Raw genomic sequence first — 21,509 nt, 5'->3', positions numbered from 1 at the left:
CTCAGGGCGGTTCACAGAACAAAATCAAAATTATATTTAAAAAAATATATATATAATGAAAATAAAAACAACAGCCCAATAACCCCCTCACAAAAAAACCCCAACCCACATTTTAGAAGGGCATAGGATGTTATAATCTATGATTGAATCAGTCAAAAGAGCAACTGAACAAAAGAGAGCAATTCCATATCAAAACATCCCTTCAAAGGCATGGAGAAAGCAGATTAAACCAAGACTCTAATATATACCAGGTAAATGGATTGGCGAAAGGCATTCACGATGCCACACAATCTTATCAGGGATAAGATTTGAGTCTGGGCGCCTGAGGGGTTTGATCATTAATCTCCAAGCTTTTCCAGACTCAGGACCCAACTTTTACCCACACGTCTGCATTTTGGGATCCATTTGTTGCTTGGTAGTACTGTTCCCGTTTTAACCTAGGATCAGGCTGTGTCCCAGTCTCCTGACCCACCAGCTGAAGACCAGGGGTGTAGCAGATAGGACCGGGGAGGCTTGATCTCCACTCAGTCCCAAAGCTCGCAGGGTGACGTGTCACCAGCCACTGTCTCGCAGCCCAAGAGGGGTTCATAGCCACTGTAAGAACAGGAGACAGGGCTAGTCAAATTCAGGGTGGTTAACACAATCCATGGCTACTCTTTGTTGTTGTTGTTTAGTTGTGTCCGATTCTTCGTGACCCCATGGACCAGAGCATGTCAGGCACTCCTGTCTTCCACTGCCTCCCGCAGTTTGGTCAAACTCATGCTGGTAGCTTTGAGAACACTGTCCAAACATCTCGTCCTCAGTCGTCCCTTTCTCCTTGTGCCCTCCATCTTTCCCAACATCAGGGTCTTTTCCAGGGAGTCTTCTCTTCTCATGAGGTGGCCAAAGTATTGGAGCCTCAGCTTCACGATCTGTCCTTCCAGTGAGCACTCAGGGCTGATTTCCTTCAGAATGGATAGGTTTGATCTTCTTGCAGTCTGTGGGACTCTCAAGATTCTCCTCCAGCACCACAATTCAAAAGCATCTATTCTTCGGCGATCAGCCTTCTTGATGGTCCAGCTCTCACATCCCTACATCACTACTGGGAAAACCATAGCTTTAACTATACGGACCTTTGTTGGCAAAGTGATGTCTCTGCTTTTTAAGATGCTGTCTAGGTTTGTCATTGCTTTTCTCCCAAGAAGCAGGCGTCTTTTAATTTTGTGACTGCTGTCACCATCTGCAGTGATCATGGAGCCCAAGAAAGTAAAATTTCTCTTCTATTCTTTACTGCATTCATATCCACACAGATCTCTCTCTCCCCCTAATTTGTTGTTGTTTAGTCGTGTCCCACTCTTTGTGACCCCCTGGACCAGAGCACGCCAGGCACTTCTGTCTTCCACTGCCTCCCGCAGTTTAGTAAAACACATGCTGGTAGCTTCGAGAACACTATCCAACCATCTCGTCCTAATTTAATCCCCACAATAACCCTGTGAGGTAGGTTAGGGCAGGGGTCAGCAAACTTTTTCAGCAGGGGGCCAGTCCACTGTCCCTCAGACCATGTGGTGGGCCGGACTATATTTTTTTGGGGGGGGGGAGGGGAGAAATGAACAAATTCCTTTGCTTCACAAATAACCCAGAGATGCCCTTCCTGGTAATCACAAGCGAGTGATTGTTCTCCTCAGGTTCTGATTTTGGGCTTCTATGAGCCTCCTGGATTAGGCTAAGCACCTGCCCAGACTCCCCTGTGAATTCCCTGCCTGTGGAAAACCCTCAAGCAGGATCCGGCTGAAAGAGCCCCTCTCCCCTCCTTTGGTTTCCAGCAACTGGTATGTCAGAAGCATGGCTGCTAGTAGACATCATAAGTCCTCTCCTCCATGGATTTGTCTAATGGTCTTTTAAAGCCATCCAAATTGGTGGCCATCACTGTTTCCTGTGGGAGAGAGTTCCACAGGTTAACTAACACCCTGCGGGAAGAAGCCCTTTCACAGAATCATAGAACTGTGGAATTGGAAGGGACTATGAGGGTTATCAGGGACGCGGGTGGCGCTGTGGGTTAAAGCCTCAGTGCCTAGGGCTTGCCGATCGAAAGGTCGGCGGTTCGAATCCCCGCGGCGGGGTGCGCTCCTGCTGTTCGGTCCCAGCACCTGCCAACCTAGCAGTTCGAAAGCACCCCTGGGTGCAAGTAGATAAATAGGGACCGCTTACTAGCGGGAAGGTAAACGGCGTTTCCATGTGCGGCTCTGGCTCGCCAGAGCAGCGATGTCACGCTGGCCACGTGACCCGGAAGTGTCTTCGGACAGCGCTGGCCCCCGGCCTCTTGAGTGAGATGGGCGCACAACCCTAGAGTCTGTCAAGACTGGCCCATACGGGCAGGGGTACCTTTACCTTTTTTATGAGGGTTATCTAGAACAACTCGCTACAATGCAGGATTTTTTTTGCCCTGTGCGGCATTCGAACCCACAACCTTAGTTTAAGACTGAGTCTCATGCTCTAGGGACTTGAACTACCCCGCCTATTTTTAATCTATCACGAATCTCCCACCATTTAACTTCACTGGGGCGCCCACGACTGCTCCGAGACAGGGAGAAAAATCTTCCTCGTCCCCTTATCTCCATACCATAGCATTATTTTTATAATCGTGGAAAGGAAGGGGGGGAAAAGAGGATCGGGCCCAGCGCGGTGCCTCTGTGCGCGCAATCCTTGGTCAACCTCCCCTCCGCCCCAATCATGCCCCATCGACACCCGCAGCGTTTACTTGAGAGTAAAACAAACGGTCGAATTTGAAAGCACCCCTTTGCGCGCTGGAGGCATGGGCAACCCATCTTTGCAAGCCAAGCAACGATCACATGATTTATCTATGGGGTGGGTGGGTGGGGGAGGAAGGAGGGAGGGGTGGGGAATCACGTGCTGCTGGGTCAGCTGCCGGAGAGGCGCAGCGCCCACGTGGGCTGAGTCAGCAGGAGGAGCCTCGGCTGCGCAACCGGGACGACCCAACCGGTATTTGCGCTTAAATAGGGGGGGACCTGAACTCTCCGGCTTTCTCGGCTTGGCTCAGATCCACTTCCCATCTCAGGTAAGAGCAACGCTTTGCTCCTTCCTTAGGGCAGGGCGTGGCCCCAATCCTGGCCGCCCTTGCTGCTGAGGGTGTCTATTAGGGTGCGGGAAGGAGGAGGAGGAAGTGGCCAGGGTGGAGAGGTTTGCAATATTGCGCAAGGCGTGGGACCCTTCCCTTTCCTTTTGCCAAAAAAATCCTTTCCCAAATTTTCAGCAAGTGGCGCGGGGGTCGACCCCATGTTCCCCGCTTACTCGCCGGTAAAGAGTGTGCGCGCCCAAGACTCAAAAACCCGCTTTGTTGGTTTGTTGTTTTTTTAGGAGTAACCAAAGCTAACCTTCAGACTCTCTAAATCCAGCCTCTTGTTTTGTTTTGCAACAGTTACAGCAGGTTTGCAAAAGAGTTTGGCGAATCTGATTTGCTTCCTTCCTTCCCTAAAGGAAACCGATGAAGCGGTTGGGGGTTTTTTTGGGCGGGGGTGGGGTGGGATGGGAGGAGAAGTAGACTTCAAGGTATCTGGGGGTGGAAAGTGTCTGGGTGTCTGTCTCGGGAGGGCCTTCTGTACACGCTTTCGTGTCCCGGGCTCACTCATATGCAAAAGCTTCCCACTGTTATACAAACAGGTTTTGTTTTCCTTCCACCTCCAGTTGCTATGCTCCAGCAGGTTTTCCGCATATATGTGCAAATATATTGCAAAGGCAGTAGGGGTGTAGTGGTTAGAGCAGGGGTAGGTAACCTAAGACCCATGGGCCATAAGTGGCCCATGGGAGTCGTTTAACTGGCCCCCAGACCGAGCCGCCCGCTCGGTGAGTCCCCACACAGCAGTGGCGTAGCGTGGGTTGTCAGCACCCGGGGCAAGGCAAGTAATTTGCGCCCCCTAACCCATGGATTTGCGCCCCCTAACCCTATCCCCCAGATGGTGCGCCCGGTGCGGCCGGGCCCCCCTGCACCCCCACGCTACGCCACTGCCACACAGTGCACTAAACTAGTGCAGGGGACCACTTTCGTGGTGCCGGAAATCGTGTCTGCACATGCTCAGATGCCAAAAATCGCTTCTGTGCAGATGCAGACATCGAAAATCGTGTCTGCACAGACAGACGCCAGAAATTGCAGCTGTGCGTGCTCACATGTGCGCATGATCTGGCCCATGGAGGGATCTCTGCTGGAGTGAACTGGCCCAAGCAAGTTCCTTGCGGACCCCTGGAGTGTCTGTCTAGGACCTGCAAGAGCGGAGTTCAAATTGCCTGCTCAGCCATGAAGGCTACTGGGTGTGGCTTTGGGCTAGCCAATCTTGCCTACTTTTCTTTCTTGAGAGCTGCGGGTATAGGGCAGTATGCAAATTTAATTAATAATAATAAAAAAATAAGACTTCACAGGGTTGTTGTGAGTATAAAATGGGGAGGGGGAGAACTATATAACCCACCTGGAAATCCTTGGAGAGTAGGTGGGGTGTAAATCAAATATATTGGGAGGGGCTGTCTTGAAAGTGGGGCCGCACCAACCCTTGCTGCTAAATAATTGTTATGCTAAAGGTATGTTAAATAAAGGACGTGGGTGGTACTGTGGGTTAAACCACAGAGCCTAGGGCTTGCCGATCAGAAGGTCACGATTTAGCTCGGTCCCTGCTCCTGCCAACATAGCAGTTCGAAAGCATGTCAAAGTACAAGTAGATAAATAGGTACCGTTCTGGCAGGAAGGTAAACGGCGTTTCCTTGCGCTGCTCTGGTTCACCAGAAGCGGCTTAGTCATGCTGGCCACATGACCCGGAAGCTGTATGTCGGCTCCCTTGGCCAATAAAGCAAGATGAGCACCGCAACCCCAGAGTCGTCTGCGACTGGACCTAATGATCAGGGGACCCTTTACCTTTGATAATATTGAAGTTGGCAACAATGCCATCCTCCTCCTCTTAACCAGAGTTGGGACAAACTGTGGCCTGCCAGATTTTGCTGAACTAAAGCTGCCACCATCCCTGACCATTGAGCATGCTGGCTGATGGAAGCTGAAAATCCAATATCTCCTCTCCGCCTGCTTAACCCCAGTTCCCATTACTCTGAACATATTGCACATTCTGGGACCCATAACAGGTTTTGTGGCCTGACCTTAGGGGAGTTGACCAGTGGCACTGCCTGTTTGTATAATATATATACACATACACACATACCGTTGGCTGGAAAAAAATTGCTAATGTAGTCTCATAATGCATGTTTGGGCTGGAGGTAAGACTGGAATTGAACCGTTGGTATTGTCCTGGACGGCTCTGTTGTTTGTGTGCGAGAGGGGAGAGTTGGCAAGCAGGAGGAGGAAGATCTTCCCCCAAGGGTGGGGCTTATTGTATATCTGATTTTGAAACTCAAGGCCTGCTCCAAAAAAACCAAAAAAAGGCTTACAAGGAAGCCTCAGTAGCATTTGAGTGTTGATAAGCTTATTTAAGCTTGCAGCTTTAGTCAGATGATCCAATTTCCCTTTATCCAGGGCAGTTCTGGTTTTATTTTTAGGTTTTTTAAGTAGCGTGAAAAGGATCTAGGGGGGCAATTTGATTTTTAAGCTTGTTTGGACCAAGATAATGGCCTTTTAGACTTCGTCCACATGAATTGTTCTTGTTTAGTCATGTCCATCTCTTCGTGACCCCATGGACCAGGGCACGCCAGGCACTCCTGTCTTCCACTGCCTCCCGCAGTTTGGTCAAACTCATGCTGGTAGCTTCAAGAACACTGTCCAACCATCTCGTCCTCTGTCATCCCCTTCTCCTTGTGCCCTCCATCTTTCCCAACATCAGGGTCTTTTCCAGGGAGTTTTCTCTTCTCATGAGGGGACCAAAGTATTGGAGCCTCAGCTTCACATCTGTCCTTCCAGTGAGCACTCAGGGCTGATTTCCTGAAGAATGAATCCTATTCCACATGAATAGGAGTTCACTTTTTTGAATACAGCCATACCTCTTCTTGCGAATGCTTCATGTTGCATTTTTTCGGGTTAAGAACGTGGCAAACTTCTGGGTTTCGCCACTCATGCAGAAAGGTTCTGCGAGGTTCGTGCATGCGCAGAAGCGTCGCTCTGGTTATGGACTTTTTGGGGTGCGAATGACACCCCGGAACGGATCGTGTCCGCAACCAGAGGTACCACTGTAATACGAATTATATGTCACGGGGGAGGGAGGGGGAATCAGCATTTTAGAGATGCTTACGTGGGGCAGGGCCAAAAAAAGGTTTGGAACCACAGATCTAGGGGTCTTAGTAAACAGCAAGCTTCACATGAAGCAGCTGCAAAAAAGGTAATGCAGTTCTAGGCTGCAGCAACAGAAGTACAGTGTCCCTCTCAAGGGAAGTAATATAATCGTAGAATTGTGGCATTGGAAGGGGGTTGGGATAGATGACCTCTGGGGCTCCCTTCCAACTCTAATTAATGAATAGTTCTAAGTGGATTTTGAGGAAGTGTGCAGTTAATTGCTACTGCTTTGAATTTTATTGTCCTTCCTTAGTGGGTTGTGCAAACCGCTATTCTGTTTATAGGGTAAGGTGAGGGGGCCACTGGAGATGAGTTTGTGGAACCAAGATGGCAATCTCCTGAAAATGTTTGGGAACCACAGGTGTGACTAATTCTGAGCTCAGTGGACTTAGTAGCCTGACGTTATATCAGGAAGCTTCTTCTCTTCCTATGTAGAGGTTTCTGTGGTCTGGCTTTCCTTAGCGGCAAAAAGATTTGAAAATGCAACCGATCTGGTGCCAAGCCAAGCAAATAAACTGATGTAATTTCCAGGAACTGTGAGCTTGTGTCTAGCTAGCATTTGGGGGGGGGGTGCTCTGCTATTTGCAAAAAAAAAAGATTGGGAGGAGTCTGGCGGGAGGTGTCCATGCTGGAAGAAAAACAAAAGGGCCCACCTGATCTGTATTTAACTAGTGTCTGTAGGTATAAATCTCAAGAGTTTTGCATGCCACCCCTGAAAAGCTGTCCATGGAGGCACAGGTCAATTCTGTGTGCAGGGCAGCTGTCTACCAGCTCCATCTGGTACGCAGGCTAAGACCCTATCTGCCCATGGACTGTCTCACCAGAGTGGTGCATGTTCTAGTTATCTCACTTGGACTACTGCAATGTGCTCTATGTGGGGCTACCTTTGAAGGTGACCCGGAAACTACAACTAATTCAATATGCAGCAGCTAGACTGGTGACTGGGACCGGCCGCCGAGACCATATAACACCGGTCCTAAAAGACCTACATTGGCTCCCAGTACGTTTCCGAGCACAATTCAAAGTGTTGGTGCTGACCTTTAAAGTCCTAAACAGCCCAGTATACCTGAAGGAGCGTCTCCACCCCTATCACTCAGCCCGGACACTGAGATCCAGCGCCAAGGGCCTTCTGGTGGTTCCCTCATTGTGAGAAGTGAGGTTACAGGGAACCAGGCAGAGGGCCTTCCCGGTGGTGGCTCCAGCCCTGTGGAACGCCCTCCCATCAGATGTCAAGGAAATAAACAACTACAGTGGTATCTCGGGTTAAGTACTTAATTTGTTCCGGAGGTCCGTACTTAACCTGAAACTGCTCTTAACCTGTTTCTGTTCTCATCCTAAAACAAAGTTCTTAACCTGAAGCATATGTAACCTGAAGCGTATGTAACCCGAGGTACCACAGTATCTGACTTTTAGAAGACATCTGAAGGCAGCCCTGTTTCAGGAAGTTTTTAATGTTTGGTGTTTTATCACATTTTTTATATTCTATTGGGAGCGGCCCAGAGTGGCTGGGAAACCCAGCCAGATGGGCAGGGTGTAAATAAATTATTATTATTATTAAACAGAAACTTTACCCAGTGATAGGGAGACACTGGGAAGGGCTCAGTGGCACAACACTTGCATGCAGAATGTCTTGGGTTCAATCCCTCGAGAGGTGCTGCCAGTCAGTGAAGGCAGTACTAAGGTATATGGGCCAATGGTGTCTGACATGGAAGATGGCATCTTCCTATGCTCCTACATGGATGCGTCTCCTTTAAATTGGAGCCCTTTGGCAGGTTGGTTTCAGATCATAGAATTTTAGAGTGGGAAGGGACCATGGCGGTCATCTAGTCCAACCCCCTGCAATGCTGGAATCTTTTGCCAAACGTGGGACTCGAATCCGCAACCCTGATAATAAGAGTACCAGGCTCTACTGGCTGAGCATCTATGGAGTTCCACTGAAGGCCTGGCAACTCCTTTAACGGGAGAAAGGCGAAATGGCATGAAAGGCAGCCTAGGGCCTGGGGGGGGGGGACCTTTGCTGATCTGTTCTCCTAGCCTGAGGCCCAGAGGTTTCCACCCACTCAACCCTCACATCTCTGTTCCACTCTCCACAGCTTCACCAGCTCAGACACCGGACGAGATCTTTTTTTGGCTGGCTCCTGTGGTTTGAGTTGACATTCTTGTTTCCTGGAGCAGCCGTGACATGTCTTGGTGGGGAAGGGGCACAGTAGGCGTCAGTTGGCCGAGTAGCGAATAGGATTTGCAGTTGGGCTAATTGCGTGCCGATTTCCCGCCCCCCCCCCCAGTGGAAATAAATACACATGGCACAATTATTAAGGTTAATGGGCCACAACTTTATTGGTTACAGGTGATGAGCGGTATTGGCTTAGGCATTGGTCCTAACCGACTATCCGGCTTCAGCCTGTCCGCTTGAAGTCCAGGAAGGGTTAACCACCAGTAGGGGGAGTCCTGCTGATGCACATCAACTAGGAACTCCCCCGGGGTCTCCGCTCGAGGGTGTGCCTTGGGCCCACACCTCCATAGGCTTCGGACAGGGCCACGCCCCCTGGAATCCTTTACCGGACTACCCTTCAATATGCGGGGCACGTGATGGCGCTTCCTCCCCTCTTCCATCTACAAAACAATGCCAATGCCTAACCGCCACCCTATTTATACACAGATATACCCTTAAGACGACGCGGGTGGCGCTGTGGGTAAAACCTCAGCGCCTAGGACTTGCCGATCGCATGGTCGGCGGTTCGAATCCCCGCGGCGGGGTGCGCTCCCGTCGTTCGGTCCCAGCACCTGCCCACCTAGCAGTACGAAAGCACCCTTAAAAAGTGCAAGTAGATAAATAGGGACCGCTTTATAGCGGGAAGGTAAACGGCGTTTCCGTGTGCTGCGCTGGTGCTGGCTCGCCAGAGCAGCTTCGTCACACTGGCCACGTGACCCGGAAATTGTCGCTGTTTTTTGTGTTGAATATATGCTATATGGCAATTTATGGTTATCTAAAGCGGGTGGCGCTGTGGGTTAAAGCCTCAGCGCCTAGGGCTTGCCGATCGAAAGGTCGGCGGTTCGAATCCCCGCGGCGGGGTGAGCTCCCGTCGTTCGATCCCAGCGCCTGCCCACCTAGCAGTTCGAAAGCACCCCCGGGTGCAAGTAGGTAAATAGGGACCGCTTACCAGTGGGAAGGTAAACGGCGTTCCGTGTGCTGTGCTGGCTCGCCAGATGCAGCTTGTCACGCTGGCCACGTGACCCGGAAGTGTCTTCGGACAGCGCTGGCCCCCGGCCTCTTTGAGTGAGATGGGCGCACAACCCTAGAGTCTGGCAAGACTGGCCCGTATGGGCAGGGGTACCTTTACCTTTACCTATACCCTTAAGACAGGTTTTGTGAATGAAAAGACAATGGGGAGGCTTTTCCATTTTCCTTTGATGTTGCGGGGAAAACATTTTGTCAGTTTGGGACCCAAAATGGTTCCAGGGCTGCCCTCCTGTGCTGCCTCAGACATGTGGTCCGTACATTTATGTATGTGTTTGCCTGGCAAGTCCATGAAAGCTTATTATAGATATAAGACCTTAATTTATTTTTTTTCACTGGGCTCCTTAGCTTTCATCAGCCAGCCCGACCAGCATGCATAGTGGTCAGGTGATGGGAACCAGAGTCCTAAACACCAGGTTGAAGAAGGCTGAGGAACACAAAACCTGGCCCTGAATCCTTGTGGGGTTTATGTCAGATGAAGCAGAGGCTTCGCAGCAGATTTGTAGAGGACCCCAAAGCACCATCTAATCCAGTGCAGGAATCGCAGCTTAAAAATCCCTTTCTGTGATGTGGAAAGCTTGAAAACACGCCTGTTTTAAGGACAACAGAAACAAGCTCTTCTTGCATGTATCTGGGAGAGGGGAGGAAGACACTCACCATGAAAAACCTCTTCAGAACCACAAATCTGGGCTGTGTGACCCAGATTTCTGGCTGTCTTTCCAGCTCTGCTTGCTTTTCAAAGAGCTGGGCCTTTTGTGTGTGTGTTGTGTGTTTAGAAGGATTTATGTTCGTTTTTACTGGGGCAGGGAGGGGAGAGAAGAGGCCTGCGTAAACGGGTTCAAGATCAACACCGATCGTAAATACAGTCCAAAGTCTGCTTGTTCCTATTGTCTCTGGAAAAGTCACGAGTTAGTTGTGACTTGTTTTAACCTGGGAGGAGGTTGGAAGAAGCAGTCCTTCGCTCATCTTCTTAATTCTTGGATCCTTTGTTCGAGGCTTGCACACCTCATCTTGAGGGTTTTATTAACTCCTCTGGTTCCCCCTTTTAACTATCGCCTGCTTGCAACTTTTTAAAATGGACATTCATCGCCGATTGCATTTTTAAAAAATGAAAGGGCACTGGCAGGTGGTGCTTTCTGTTTTGGTGTCATTTCTCAGGGGTCTCTCAACCACATCTGCATCCATAAAAGTCCAATTTCAAGTACATGTGTCTCAGGAACCCTGACTTTAAACCTGCCTTTAAAAAGTCTTGGAAATGCAGTAGCAGGTTTGGGTGAAGGTTATCCTCAAGCTCACGCTTAACATTATGACTTTCCTCCACTGGAAAGTGCTGTGTATGTACCAAGACATTTGTCCACCTAGCTCAGGCATCCCCAAACTCTGCCCTCCAGATGTTTTGGGACTACAACTCCCATCATCCCTCGCTGACAGGACCAGTGGTCAGGGATGATGGGAATTGTAGTCCCAAAACATCTGAAGAGCTGAGTTTGGGGGTGCCTGATCTAGCGCAATACTGTCTACACTGATTGGCAGCAAGCAGCTCTTGAGGATTTCATGCAGGGGAGCAAGCCCAACCCAGTTAAACAATCAAATATTTATTACAGTCATAGACCAGCATAAGTAGGGTGGGGTACATTCATTTAAAATGTGTAAAACGTTTTGGAAAGCTAAAATGATTAAAACAGAAGGTATATATAAAAGACTACAGTGGTACCTCGGGTTACAGACGCTTCAGGTTACATACTCCGCTAACCCAGAAATAGTACCTTGGGTTGAGAACTTTGCTTCAGGATGAGAACAGAAATCGTGCGGTGGCGGCAGTGGGAGGCCCCATTAGCTAAAATGGTACCTCAAGTTAAGAACAGTTTCAGGTTAAGAACGGAACTCCAGAACGAATTAAGTTCTTAACTCAAGGTACTGCTGTATAAGAATCTAAAAGAAGGGTTAGGAGCGTTAAACAGATAAGAAAGAGCATAAAAGGTTAGTATATAAACGGCTATGGCTATCAGTTTACAAAACACTCAGATATGAGTGTTCATTAAATCTAGTTTGTAGCACAGGTCATCATCTGACGAATTTTGGAGTCAGACAACATCTAGAGAGCTTACAGGTCTGAGGGACGCCATATTTCAAGCAGTGAATATTTCTGCCTGAGAGTGTTTATGGGCTCTTGGCTGCTGTGTGTTGGAGCGTGATAGCGAAGTTGAGTGAGTCATCGGCTGACGGAAGAGGAAGAACTCTCCTCTGCAAGGAAGAAATGAAAGTTGTAGGTTGTACAGCCTGGGTATTCTCAGCCTTGTAACCAGAGAGTTTCTCCTTGCTCATCTGTTCGTGGAGCTGTTTTTAAAGACGCTTCTGTACTGCAGCTCATCAACATGTGTGCATGTGAAATGGGGAAATTGACAAGGGCACAACCTAACTATGGAAGCATCTTTGAGTGAAGCAGCTGGTACTGTGATAAATCTCCCAGTCTCCCCACAGAGTAACTGTCTTTAAAACTGTCTTGTGGCAAGTTTCTGAGTTCGGCAGAACACTTGAGGATCTCATTGGGAGCAGACAGGAGCTTAAAAAGGGGGAGGGTCAACTGCAGGAATATGACCCATACGGTGATTGAACCTGCAACCTTGGCATTATCGGCACCACGCTCTAACCAACTGAGCTATAGTAGAAACCGAGTGGCAAGGAAAGTTGACTTTGGTCTGTAAACTATGCAGACTGAATGTGTGCATAATTTGGGTTTTCCTTGGCAGGGCCAGGGAGTTAGCAGGACACTTGGGTCCCACCCCACAAATCTTAGTGTGGCAACATCTGTAACACTTTGGAACACCCGGCCTGTTGACAAAAACATATTTTGTTTGTTGTTGTTTAGTCATGTCCGACTCTTCGTGACCCCTGGACCAGAGCACGCCAGGAACTCCTGTCTTTCACTGCCTCCCGCAGTTTGGTCAAACTCATGCTGGTAGCTTTGAGGACACTGTCCCACCATCTCGTCCTCCATCGTCCCCTTCTCCTTGTGCCCTCCATCTTTCCCAACATCAGGGTCTTTTCCAGGGAGTCTTCTCTTCTCATGAGGTGGCCAAAGTATTGGAGCCTCAGCTTCAGGATCTGTCCTTCCAATGAGCACTCACGGCTGATTTCCTTCAGAATGGAGAGGTTTCATCTTCTTGCAGTCCATGGGACTCTCAAGAGTCTCCTCCAGCACCATAATTCAAAAGCATCAAATCTTCAGCGATCAGTCTTCTTTATGGTCCAGCTCTCACTTCCATACATCACTATTGGGAAAACCATAGCTTTAACTATACGGACCTTTGTTGACAAGGTGATGTCTCTGCTTTTAAAGAAGCTGTCTAGGTTTGTCATTGCTTTTCTCCCAAGAAGCAGGTGTCTTTTAATTTCGTGACTTCTGTCACCATCTGCAGAGATCATGGAGCCCAAGAAAGTAAAATCTCTCACTACCTCCATTTCTTTCCCTTCTATTTGCAAGGAGGTGATGGACCCAATGGCCATGATCCGTATTTTGTTTAGGCAACCCCATATTAAAACATGTATAATGTTGGCGTGTGTTTTAATCTGCTTTTCAGTTTATTCCTGCTTTTGCTTATTTTTGGAAATAGTTGTTTTTAGCTTTCTTTCTTTTTTCCGCCACCCCCTGATAATTTCATTGTTTTCTGATTTTTGTAAAATTCAGTAGTAAGCAGAACAATTTAGGGGATTGCAGTGGAACTTCCCCGCTGAACTTCCCAGAACCCTCCCGCTTTTAATTTTAATATTTCACTCGCGAGTCCCACTTCCTTAAAAGCAGTGGGGAAGTTAGAGGCAGTGGGAATGAGCTTTGCATGTTCCATTTAGTGTTGAAACTTTTAAAACATAACCAGGCTGGTTGTCTGTCTGGCTTGCTCTCTGTGCAATTCAGCAAAAAGTGACGGCCTGTTTTCCTGCATGTGACTTGGGTTCTGAGATAATGCAAAACCCAAGACGTTTCAACTGATCTGTGAGTTGCAAAATGTGCTTGCCTGTCTTTAGATAAGAGTCTGTCTGCCCCAAGAGAGGTTTGCAAGCACCATTACCTCGACAAGCAAGATCGCAGCTACTCCTGTCTGTGTCAGCTGACCACTAGTGCACCTGATAGAATCCCAACCTGATTTGGAAGACAGCTGACTGGTCAAAAACAAATACCATTTCGGGGGTGATGTTAGTCTAGTTATCACTGAGGCTTGAAATCTGTTTGGGCCATACTACTTCCTGGTAGAGGCTTGCTAAACTAAATACTCCTTCCCTACCAGTGTTAGAAACTCAGGTATATAAGCTAGGTGCCACGTGGCTCCTTAAACCAAGGTTTAGGTAAAGGGACCCCTGACCATTAGGTCCAGTCGTGGCCAACTCTGGGGTTGTGGCGCTCATCTCGCTTTACTGGCCGAGGGAGCCGGCATAAAGCTTCCGGGTCATGTGGCCAGCATGACTAAGCCGCTTCTGGCGAACCAGAGCAGCGCACGGAAACGCTGTTTACCTTCCTGCCAGAGCGGCACCTATTTATCTACTTGCGCTGGTGTGCTTTTGAACTGCTAGGTTGGCAGGAGCAGGGACCGAGCAACGGGAGCTCATCCCGTTGCAGGGATTCGAACGGCCGACCTTCTGATCGGCAAATCCTAGGCTCTGTGGTTTAACCCACAGCGCCACCCGCGTCCCAAACCAAGGTTTACAGGTTACCAAAGCAAAATGTCTAGTTGCCATTTGGGGGGCAATATAGCTCTGAATTCTTATTTTTCTCTGTAAATAATTTCCCCCCCAAAATAAAATAAGGATACAAAAAAACCCAAACCACCATCTAACATTTATACTTCTAATAAAAAATCCTACTATTTTACAAACCTCCTTTTGGGGTTCTTTAAACCTCAAGACTTCCTTCCACCCCCTTTACATCTTACACCATTCTCTGTGTTTTGTTATCATTTTTATCCACTTGTTCACACCTTTATATTCTCTAATTCTTTTACTACTTACAGGTGATTAATCTAAACCTGCCAATGTACCAACTTGTTGACAGCATTTCTGCACATACGCAATAAATTTCCCACATTCTTTTTTAAACCTCTCATCGTCAGAGTCTCTTGAGTTTTGCCATCAGTTTTTGCCATTTCTGCATAGTCCATAAGTTTTATTTGCCATTCTTCTGTTGCTGGCAACTGTTCTTCTTTGCATCTTATTTTTCAGATGTGATCTTCTTTTTTAACTGTGATTGATTATCCATTAAACATCTGGCTAGTTCAGATGACAACCTTGAGTTAAGGAAAGAGCTGTGAGAAGTTAAAGTAGAAAAGTCACTTCAGGGGATATTTACTGAGACCACCTGTGGGCACCATAGAAGGTGTTGCGCAGGCTCAGTGCTGCTGGGTGACACATTGGTGGCCCTTGTTTTGCTCTGTGCTTGTACAGTCGTACCTCGGATCCAGAACGCCTTGTGACTCGAATGCTTTGGCTCCCAAACACCGCATACCCGGAAGTGAGTCTTCTGGTTTGTGAACGTTCTTTGGAAGCTGAACGTCCAACGTGGCTTCCAATTTTGTGCAGGAAGCTCTTGCAGCCAATCGGAAGCCGCGCCTTGGTTATTGAACGTTTTCGGAAGTCGGAACGGACTTCCAGAAGGGATTCCATTCAATAACCAAGGTGCAACTGTATTGCTGATTACAGTGGTACCTCGGGTTACATACGCTTCAGGTTACAGACTCCGCTAACCCAGAAATAGTGCTTCAGGTTAAGAACTTTGCTTCAGGATGAGAACAGAAATCGTGCTCTGGCGGCATGGCAGCAGTAGGAGGCCCCATTAGCTAAAGTGGTCTTCAGGTTAAGAACAGTTTCAGGTTAAGTACGGACCTCCAGAACGAATTAAGTACTTAACCTGAGGTACCACTGACTTTCCATGAGGTTTTTTTTTTTTTTACTCTTCTAGCTCACCCAAGTTTGTGATTAAAAAAACAACACACACTCACATACTTTGCCTTGCACACCTTCTGAAGGCCAGAGGGGTTTCTTAATATGACATCACTTCCACCCCTACCTGCTCATCTGGTTTCACTGACTTCCTAGATGCACTGTTGAAAAACTCTTGTCTCCTGTGTGCCTCTTCCTCAAGCAAAATGAAAATCTTGACTCTCTTTAATTGGTCCAGATTGCACGATGCATTTTTATATTCAATGAGCTGAGATCTCTGGCTAGTCAATAGCCCAAGACTGTTGGCTGCAGTATGCAAAACCATCCCCAGGCAAGATAAAAGGTAAAGGTACCCCTGCCCGTACGGGCCAGTCTTGCCAGACTCTAGGGTTGTGCGCTCATCTCACTCTATAGGCCGGGAGCCAGCGCTGTCCGCAGACACTTCCAGGTCACGTGGCCAGCATGACAAGCTGCATCTGGTGAGCCAGCACAGCACACAGAAACGCCGTTTACCTTCCCGCTAGTAAGCGGTCCCTATTTATCTACTTGCACCCGGGGGTGCTTTCGAACTGCTAGGTTGGCAGGCGCTGGGACCGAGCAACGGGAGCGCACCCCGCTGCGGGGATTCGAACCGCCGACCTGACAATCTGCAAGTCCTAGGTGCTGAGGTTTTACCCACAGCGCCACCCGCGTCCCAGGCAAGATAGCATTAGCCGAAAAGATGCATGTCCATAATTACTTGTAATATTGATGTGCTCTTTTTAAAAGAGTGATGTGCAGCTTTCTTGTTCATTCATATTTGGCAGTTTATCAGTCATGCAACTTAAATTTGCTTCCATTCTTTTTCCCCACCCCTCTTAGGAGGGTTCCAGTTTCCAAAATGTGGCGGTCCGTGGTATCTCTGTGTCTTCTGGTGGTCCTTACGGGTGCTCGCAATGTCCCCATCTTCCCCCCTCTCTCTCACGACATGGTCAACTACATTAATAAGTTGAACACTACCTGGCAGGTAAGTACCAACATTTGGCTGGCCAGTTGGGATGGGGGATGACACTGACAGGAGAAGGAGGTGTTATACCTGAAGGAGTGTCCCCACCCCCATTGTTCTGCCCGGACGCTGAGGTCCAGCGCCGAGGGCCTTCTGGCGGTCCCCTCACTGCAAGAAGCAAAGCTACAGGGAACCAGGCAGAGGGCCTTCTTGGTAGTGGCACCCGCCCTGTGGAACGCCCTCCCATCAGATGTCAGAGATAAACAACTACCTGAAATTTAGAAGACATCTGAAGTCAGCCCTGTTCAGGGAAGTTTTTAATGTGTGACATTTTAATGTATTTTTAATCTTTGTTGGAAGCCGCTCAGAGTGGCTGGGGAAACCCAGCCAGATGGGAATGTACAAATAAATTATTATTGTTATTGTTTATTTATTATCTGCCCACCGGGATGACAGCAAGGCAGATGTCCCATTCCTGAGCTTCTTCTTTTTTGTTTTGTTTTTGTTTTTTACCTCTCAACATGCTGCAGATCAAGTGGTAGAATGGTAGGCTTGCTTTCCTCCAAGGCGAAGGGCGTCTGACTTCACTAAGCCTGGCAGGACAGCTTACTCTATGGCATTAACCCTTTCCAAGCTTTAATGAAGAGTTGAGCATTTTTGTTATGAGGCTGTCTTGAGGTTCCCAGTTCAGGTCACCTGCCCTTCTGCCAAGTTCTCAGCTGTGAATTCAACTTGGGGATGGAGAGGGGAGTGATCAGGTCCTCATTGCAAGGCCATTCTTCAGGATACTCCTGCACAGTAACTATTGGAGAGTGTACAGTGCTAGCTGGGTTCTCAAACGTAATCCGTTCCGGAAGTCCGTTCCAAAACCAAGGTGCGCTTTCCCACAGAAAGTAATGCAAACTGGATTAATCCGTTCCAGACTTTTAAAAACAACCCCTAAAACAAGAATTTGACATGAATTGTACTATCTAACGAGACCATTGACCCACAAGATGAAAGCAATAAACAATGTACTGTACTGTAAAATCAAAACAGTATTGTAGATGATAAAAATGAAAATGTAATTTTTTCCCTTACTTGTATTGCCTAAAGTGGCTTTGCAGCTATTATCCATTTCCGCAGTCACACGGTCAATAAATCAGTAACTGAACTGGGTTCCACACAGTCACAAAAAAACAAGAAAAAACAAATAGACCTCACTGAAGCACTCAAAACAAAGCATGTTCAGCTTCCCAAAAAAAGTTTGCAAACCAGAACACTTAGGTCTGGGTTTGCATCGTTCGGGTTCCAAGTTGCTCGACAACTAAGCCGTTCGAGAACCAAGGTACCACTGTAAAATCATGCTTCTGTCTTTTCTTAAAGGCTGGCCACAACTTCCACAATGTGGACCTGAGCTATGTGAAAAAGCTGTGTGGCACATTCCTGCATGGCCCCAAACTACCAGAAAGGTGAGTTTTCTGTTCCTTACCTCTGGAAGCTTAAGGCTGCACGAATTTCCTGTAACTCTGGGCTTGTCCATTCAGTTTCCAGACACAGGACTAGCCTGCTTTTTAATGAGGACGATGCTTCAGATATTAAGTGGAACCAAGTATGGATTCCATATTGTCAAAATGTGAAATTGATTAAATAAATGCAGTAATATCCCTTTGGGGTTCCTTGCTATCCCTGACCCCTCCCATCTTCTTAAATCACTGCCGGAGGGACTTAGTCATGCTTTGCATGCAAAAGGTTCAACCCCTGCCATCCCATAGTTGATGCTTTGTCTCAGAACCCTGCAGAGCTGCTGGCAGTCAGTGTACACAGTACTGAGCTACATGGACCCAATGGATTGACTTGGTGTGTTGGGAAAATATTGAGGTTCAATACCCTGGCACCACTGACAGAGCTTTGCCATTTTCTGAAACTCGCTGGCCCTACAACGCCTAAATAAACATTGTTTGACTGAAAATTAGAGTCTGGATCTTATTTGCTGTCCAGGCTGAACCCACAGAAAATTGGGTATTGGATTCCCAATATTTACCCAACAGGTCTATGGTGGTTTCCTATATTCCTAAAATTCAGGTGGGGAACAGGCTGTGAGTTTTCTGGGCTTTTTGGATTACTGGGTGCTTGGCGTGGGTGAGACTTTCAAGACACATTTATATCAGTGGCAGCTGATAATCTAATGGAAAACTGTTTGCTGACCTATGAAACAGCAGTTTATCTCAGCAACTTCATGTTTTTAACTTAGTGAGTTCTGGGAAAGAGTCTTATTGCCAGTATGGGTGGTGTTTTTTTACTTTTTATTAACTTAATTTTAATACCACTCTTACTTGATAGAAAACTTCTACGCAGTCTCCAAATAAATCTTAAAATTGTTTTAGAGATGGCAAGCATGCAAGTTCACATTTTTATCAAAATATAAATAACATTGGAAAATTGCAATGTTATTCTGAAAAGTTTTAAAGAAACAATAAAAAAACACAAACTAACCTAAATGAAAAGAGAGAGAGAGAGAGAGAAATATAAAGTCCTCTATAACTGGTAAATCTTAATTTGTCCCACACAGAGAAAGGGTCCCTCATCAACTAGCTAATTAAAACTATTTTTATTCTGTGAACCATCCTGTGATCTTGTGATGAAGGACGGGTATATGAATTTAATAAATAGTAATAATAACCTACCATTGCCTTCAATTTAAAAACAACACAAACTGCCTATAATAAAAATTAGGTGTTTCTTTTTTATATATATAATTTTTATTAGTTTTTTAACATAGCATTTTCAACAGTGATTAAACATACTTTTACATCTTATTCAATTTTTTTGACTTCCATCAGTCCTGTCTGAAAATTTTCCAGTCTAGTCTCTTAGTATGCATTTCTTATTTTCCCTGTTACATTTCAAACTCATAACCAATATCTCTATCTTTTCCTGCTTTGTAACACTTCCTATATTTCTCCTTACAAAACGTCTTGTAGTCCTACCAGCGTAATTTGTTGATTACATTTGCTGTTCAAATAATTCATATACGTCTTCCAATCTTCTGTAAATCTCTGGTGTTTCAGAATGCATGATAAAATTGCAAGCCAGCGTAAGCTTGCCGAAATGAAGAAGGGTTTTAGCAGGTGCTGAAAGCAATACAGAGAATGGGCCTGCTTAATGTTAATGGGATGAGAGTTGAAAATGAGTTCTTGAATGAAATCTGGGACACTCTCTCTCTCTCTCTCTCTCTCTCTCTCTCTCTCACACACACACACACACACACACACACTTTCATCCCTGTTCTAAAAGCAGATTCCATATGCAAAAGGGCAGTGTTTATCGTATTCTCCCCCCCCCCTTTATTTATACTTTCTGCATTTACAATTTCCCCCCTCAAGTACAAAACCAGTACATTAATCGCCAGCGTCCCTTTCCCCTTCTTCCATGGTTCATTCTCGTTCCCCCATTACTGCTGCATATTCCAGTTGCCCCCTATTCCCTTTCCAAGAGGGCATTGTTTAAATTCTTGGCTGGACTTGGTGTGGGGCACCATCCTGTTTCATGTCTTGATCTGGAAAAAGAAGGTGTTATGTACTGAAGTTCTCACCCTGGGTCAGCAGGGGGATACTGTAGATAGTTATGCAAATAAGGGATCGAAAGTGACGTTCAGTGATTGGATAGTTGTAAAAAATTGTTACAGTTACGTTGTGCTGGAGCTCTATATAAGCAGGCTGACTGAACCCTTCAGTTCAGTTCTGTTCTGTCCTGTGAATAAACAAGAGCTGTTTGAAGAATCGCTGTGATATGTTCACCCACAACTTAACAGAAGGAATGCCCAGAATGTTAATCTGTCGCTCCTCTTTCCGCACTCCCAATTTTGAAATGCACATAGGATTGGATTTTCCAACGACCTGGTCCTGCCTGAAAGCTTCGACTCGCGGGAGCAGTGGCCAAAGTGTCCGACCATCGGTGAGATCAGAGACCAGGGCTCTTGTGGTTCCTGCTGGGTAAGACAAGAGTTTTAAAGCCTCCCCTTTGCCAGGGTATGAATTGAGGGGCTCCACATCTGCTATTGTCTTTCTTTCGTTGTTCCTTCTTTCTTTTTAGGGCCATGTTTTTCCTCCAATTTTGGAGGCAGCAACGCTTTTGAATACAGTGGTACCTCGGGATGCGAACGGGATCCGTTCCGGAGCCCCATTCGCATCCTGAATAGAACGTGCATGGGTCGCGTTTCACCGCTTCCGCGCATGCGCGTGACATCATTTTGACCATCTGCGCATGCGCGAGCGGCGAAACCCAGAAGTAACATGCTCAATTACTTCCGGGGTGCCGCGGAGCGCAACCCAAAAATACTTATCCTGAAGCATATTTATCCTGAGGTATGACTGTACAGTGGTACCTCGGGTTAAGTACTTAATTCGTTCCGGAGGTCCGAACTTAACCTGAAACTGTTCTTAACCTGAAGCACCACTTTAGCTAATGGGGCCTCCTGCTGCTGCCGCGCCACCGGAGCACGATTTCTGTTCTCATCCTGAAGCAAAGTTCTTAACCTGAAGAACTATTTCTGGGTTAGTGGAGGCTGTAACCTGAAGCGTATGTAACCTGAGGTACCACTGTACCAGTTTCTGGAAACTGCTTTTAAGTTCTGTTAAAATGCTTTGCAAATTTCATAGCAATGCATGGATATAGTTTGAGTCAAAGGTTTGCGCATGAATCGGTGGGGAAGCATGGTAGAAGAGGGCTGGTCTTGTGTGTGGCGCAATTCGATCACTGCTGTTGTACCATTTATATTTTTTAATACAATTAATCGGTGTGTATACAGTCCAGGCAAAGTTCTTTTTATAAAGTTCCATAAATCTGAATCAGAGAAGGGTAAGCACCATCTTATTGTCTCCTAATAAGAATCAGTGGTGCTTTTTTAAAAGTACTCAGTTATGCTGGGAATGTATCCAACCTATGCAAGCAGCATATACAGTGGTACCTTGTTCTCAGACTTAATCCATTCCGGAATTCCATTCCAAAACCAAGGCGTGCTTTCCTATAGAAAGTATTGCAATGCAAAACGGATTAATCCATTTCAGTCTTTTAAAAAACAACCCCTAAAACAGCAGTTATGGGTTTTACTATCTAATGAG

General features: G+C 46.9%; 2 protein-coding genes across 3 annotated transcripts in view; one reads left to right on the top strand and one right to left on the bottom strand.

Moving 5' to 3' along the window:
• BLK (BLK proto-oncogene, Src family tyrosine kinase) overlaps positions 1–21,509 on the bottom strand; it is an 819,573-nt gene that overhangs the window by 550,972 nt on the left and 247,092 nt on the right. The gene's annotated exons all lie outside the window — the stretch shown is intronic.
• Positions 2,868–21,509, top strand: part of CTSB (cathepsin B) — a 30,740-nt gene continuing 12,098 nt past the window's right edge. Inside the window, exons 1-4 of one of the 2 annotated variants that reach the window (XM_083432771.1) lie at positions 2,868–3,055; positions 16,287–16,428; positions 17,773–17,858; positions 20,267–20,381. In XM_083432771.1, the coding sequence (XP_083288897.1) occupies positions 16,303–16,428; positions 17,773–17,858; positions 20,267–20,381 (327 nt within the window). In that variant the 5' untranslated portion in view covers positions 2,868–3,055; positions 16,287–16,302. Of the gene's footprint in view, positions 3,056–15,473; positions 15,766–16,129; positions 16,429–17,772; positions 17,859–20,266; positions 20,382–21,509 lie in introns of those variants that run through there. The other variant, XM_083432772.1, reaches the window with a different exon arrangement.

This window comes from Podarcis tiliguerta (assembly GCF_965153285.1).
Source record: "Podarcis tiliguerta genome assembly, chromosome: 3".
NCBI classification, from domain to species: Eukaryota; Metazoa; Chordata; class Lepidosauria; order Squamata; family Lacertidae; genus Podarcis; species Podarcis tiliguerta.
Note: the sequence above shows the minus strand (reverse complement) of the source record. Positions and strands in the feature narration are given on the sequence as shown.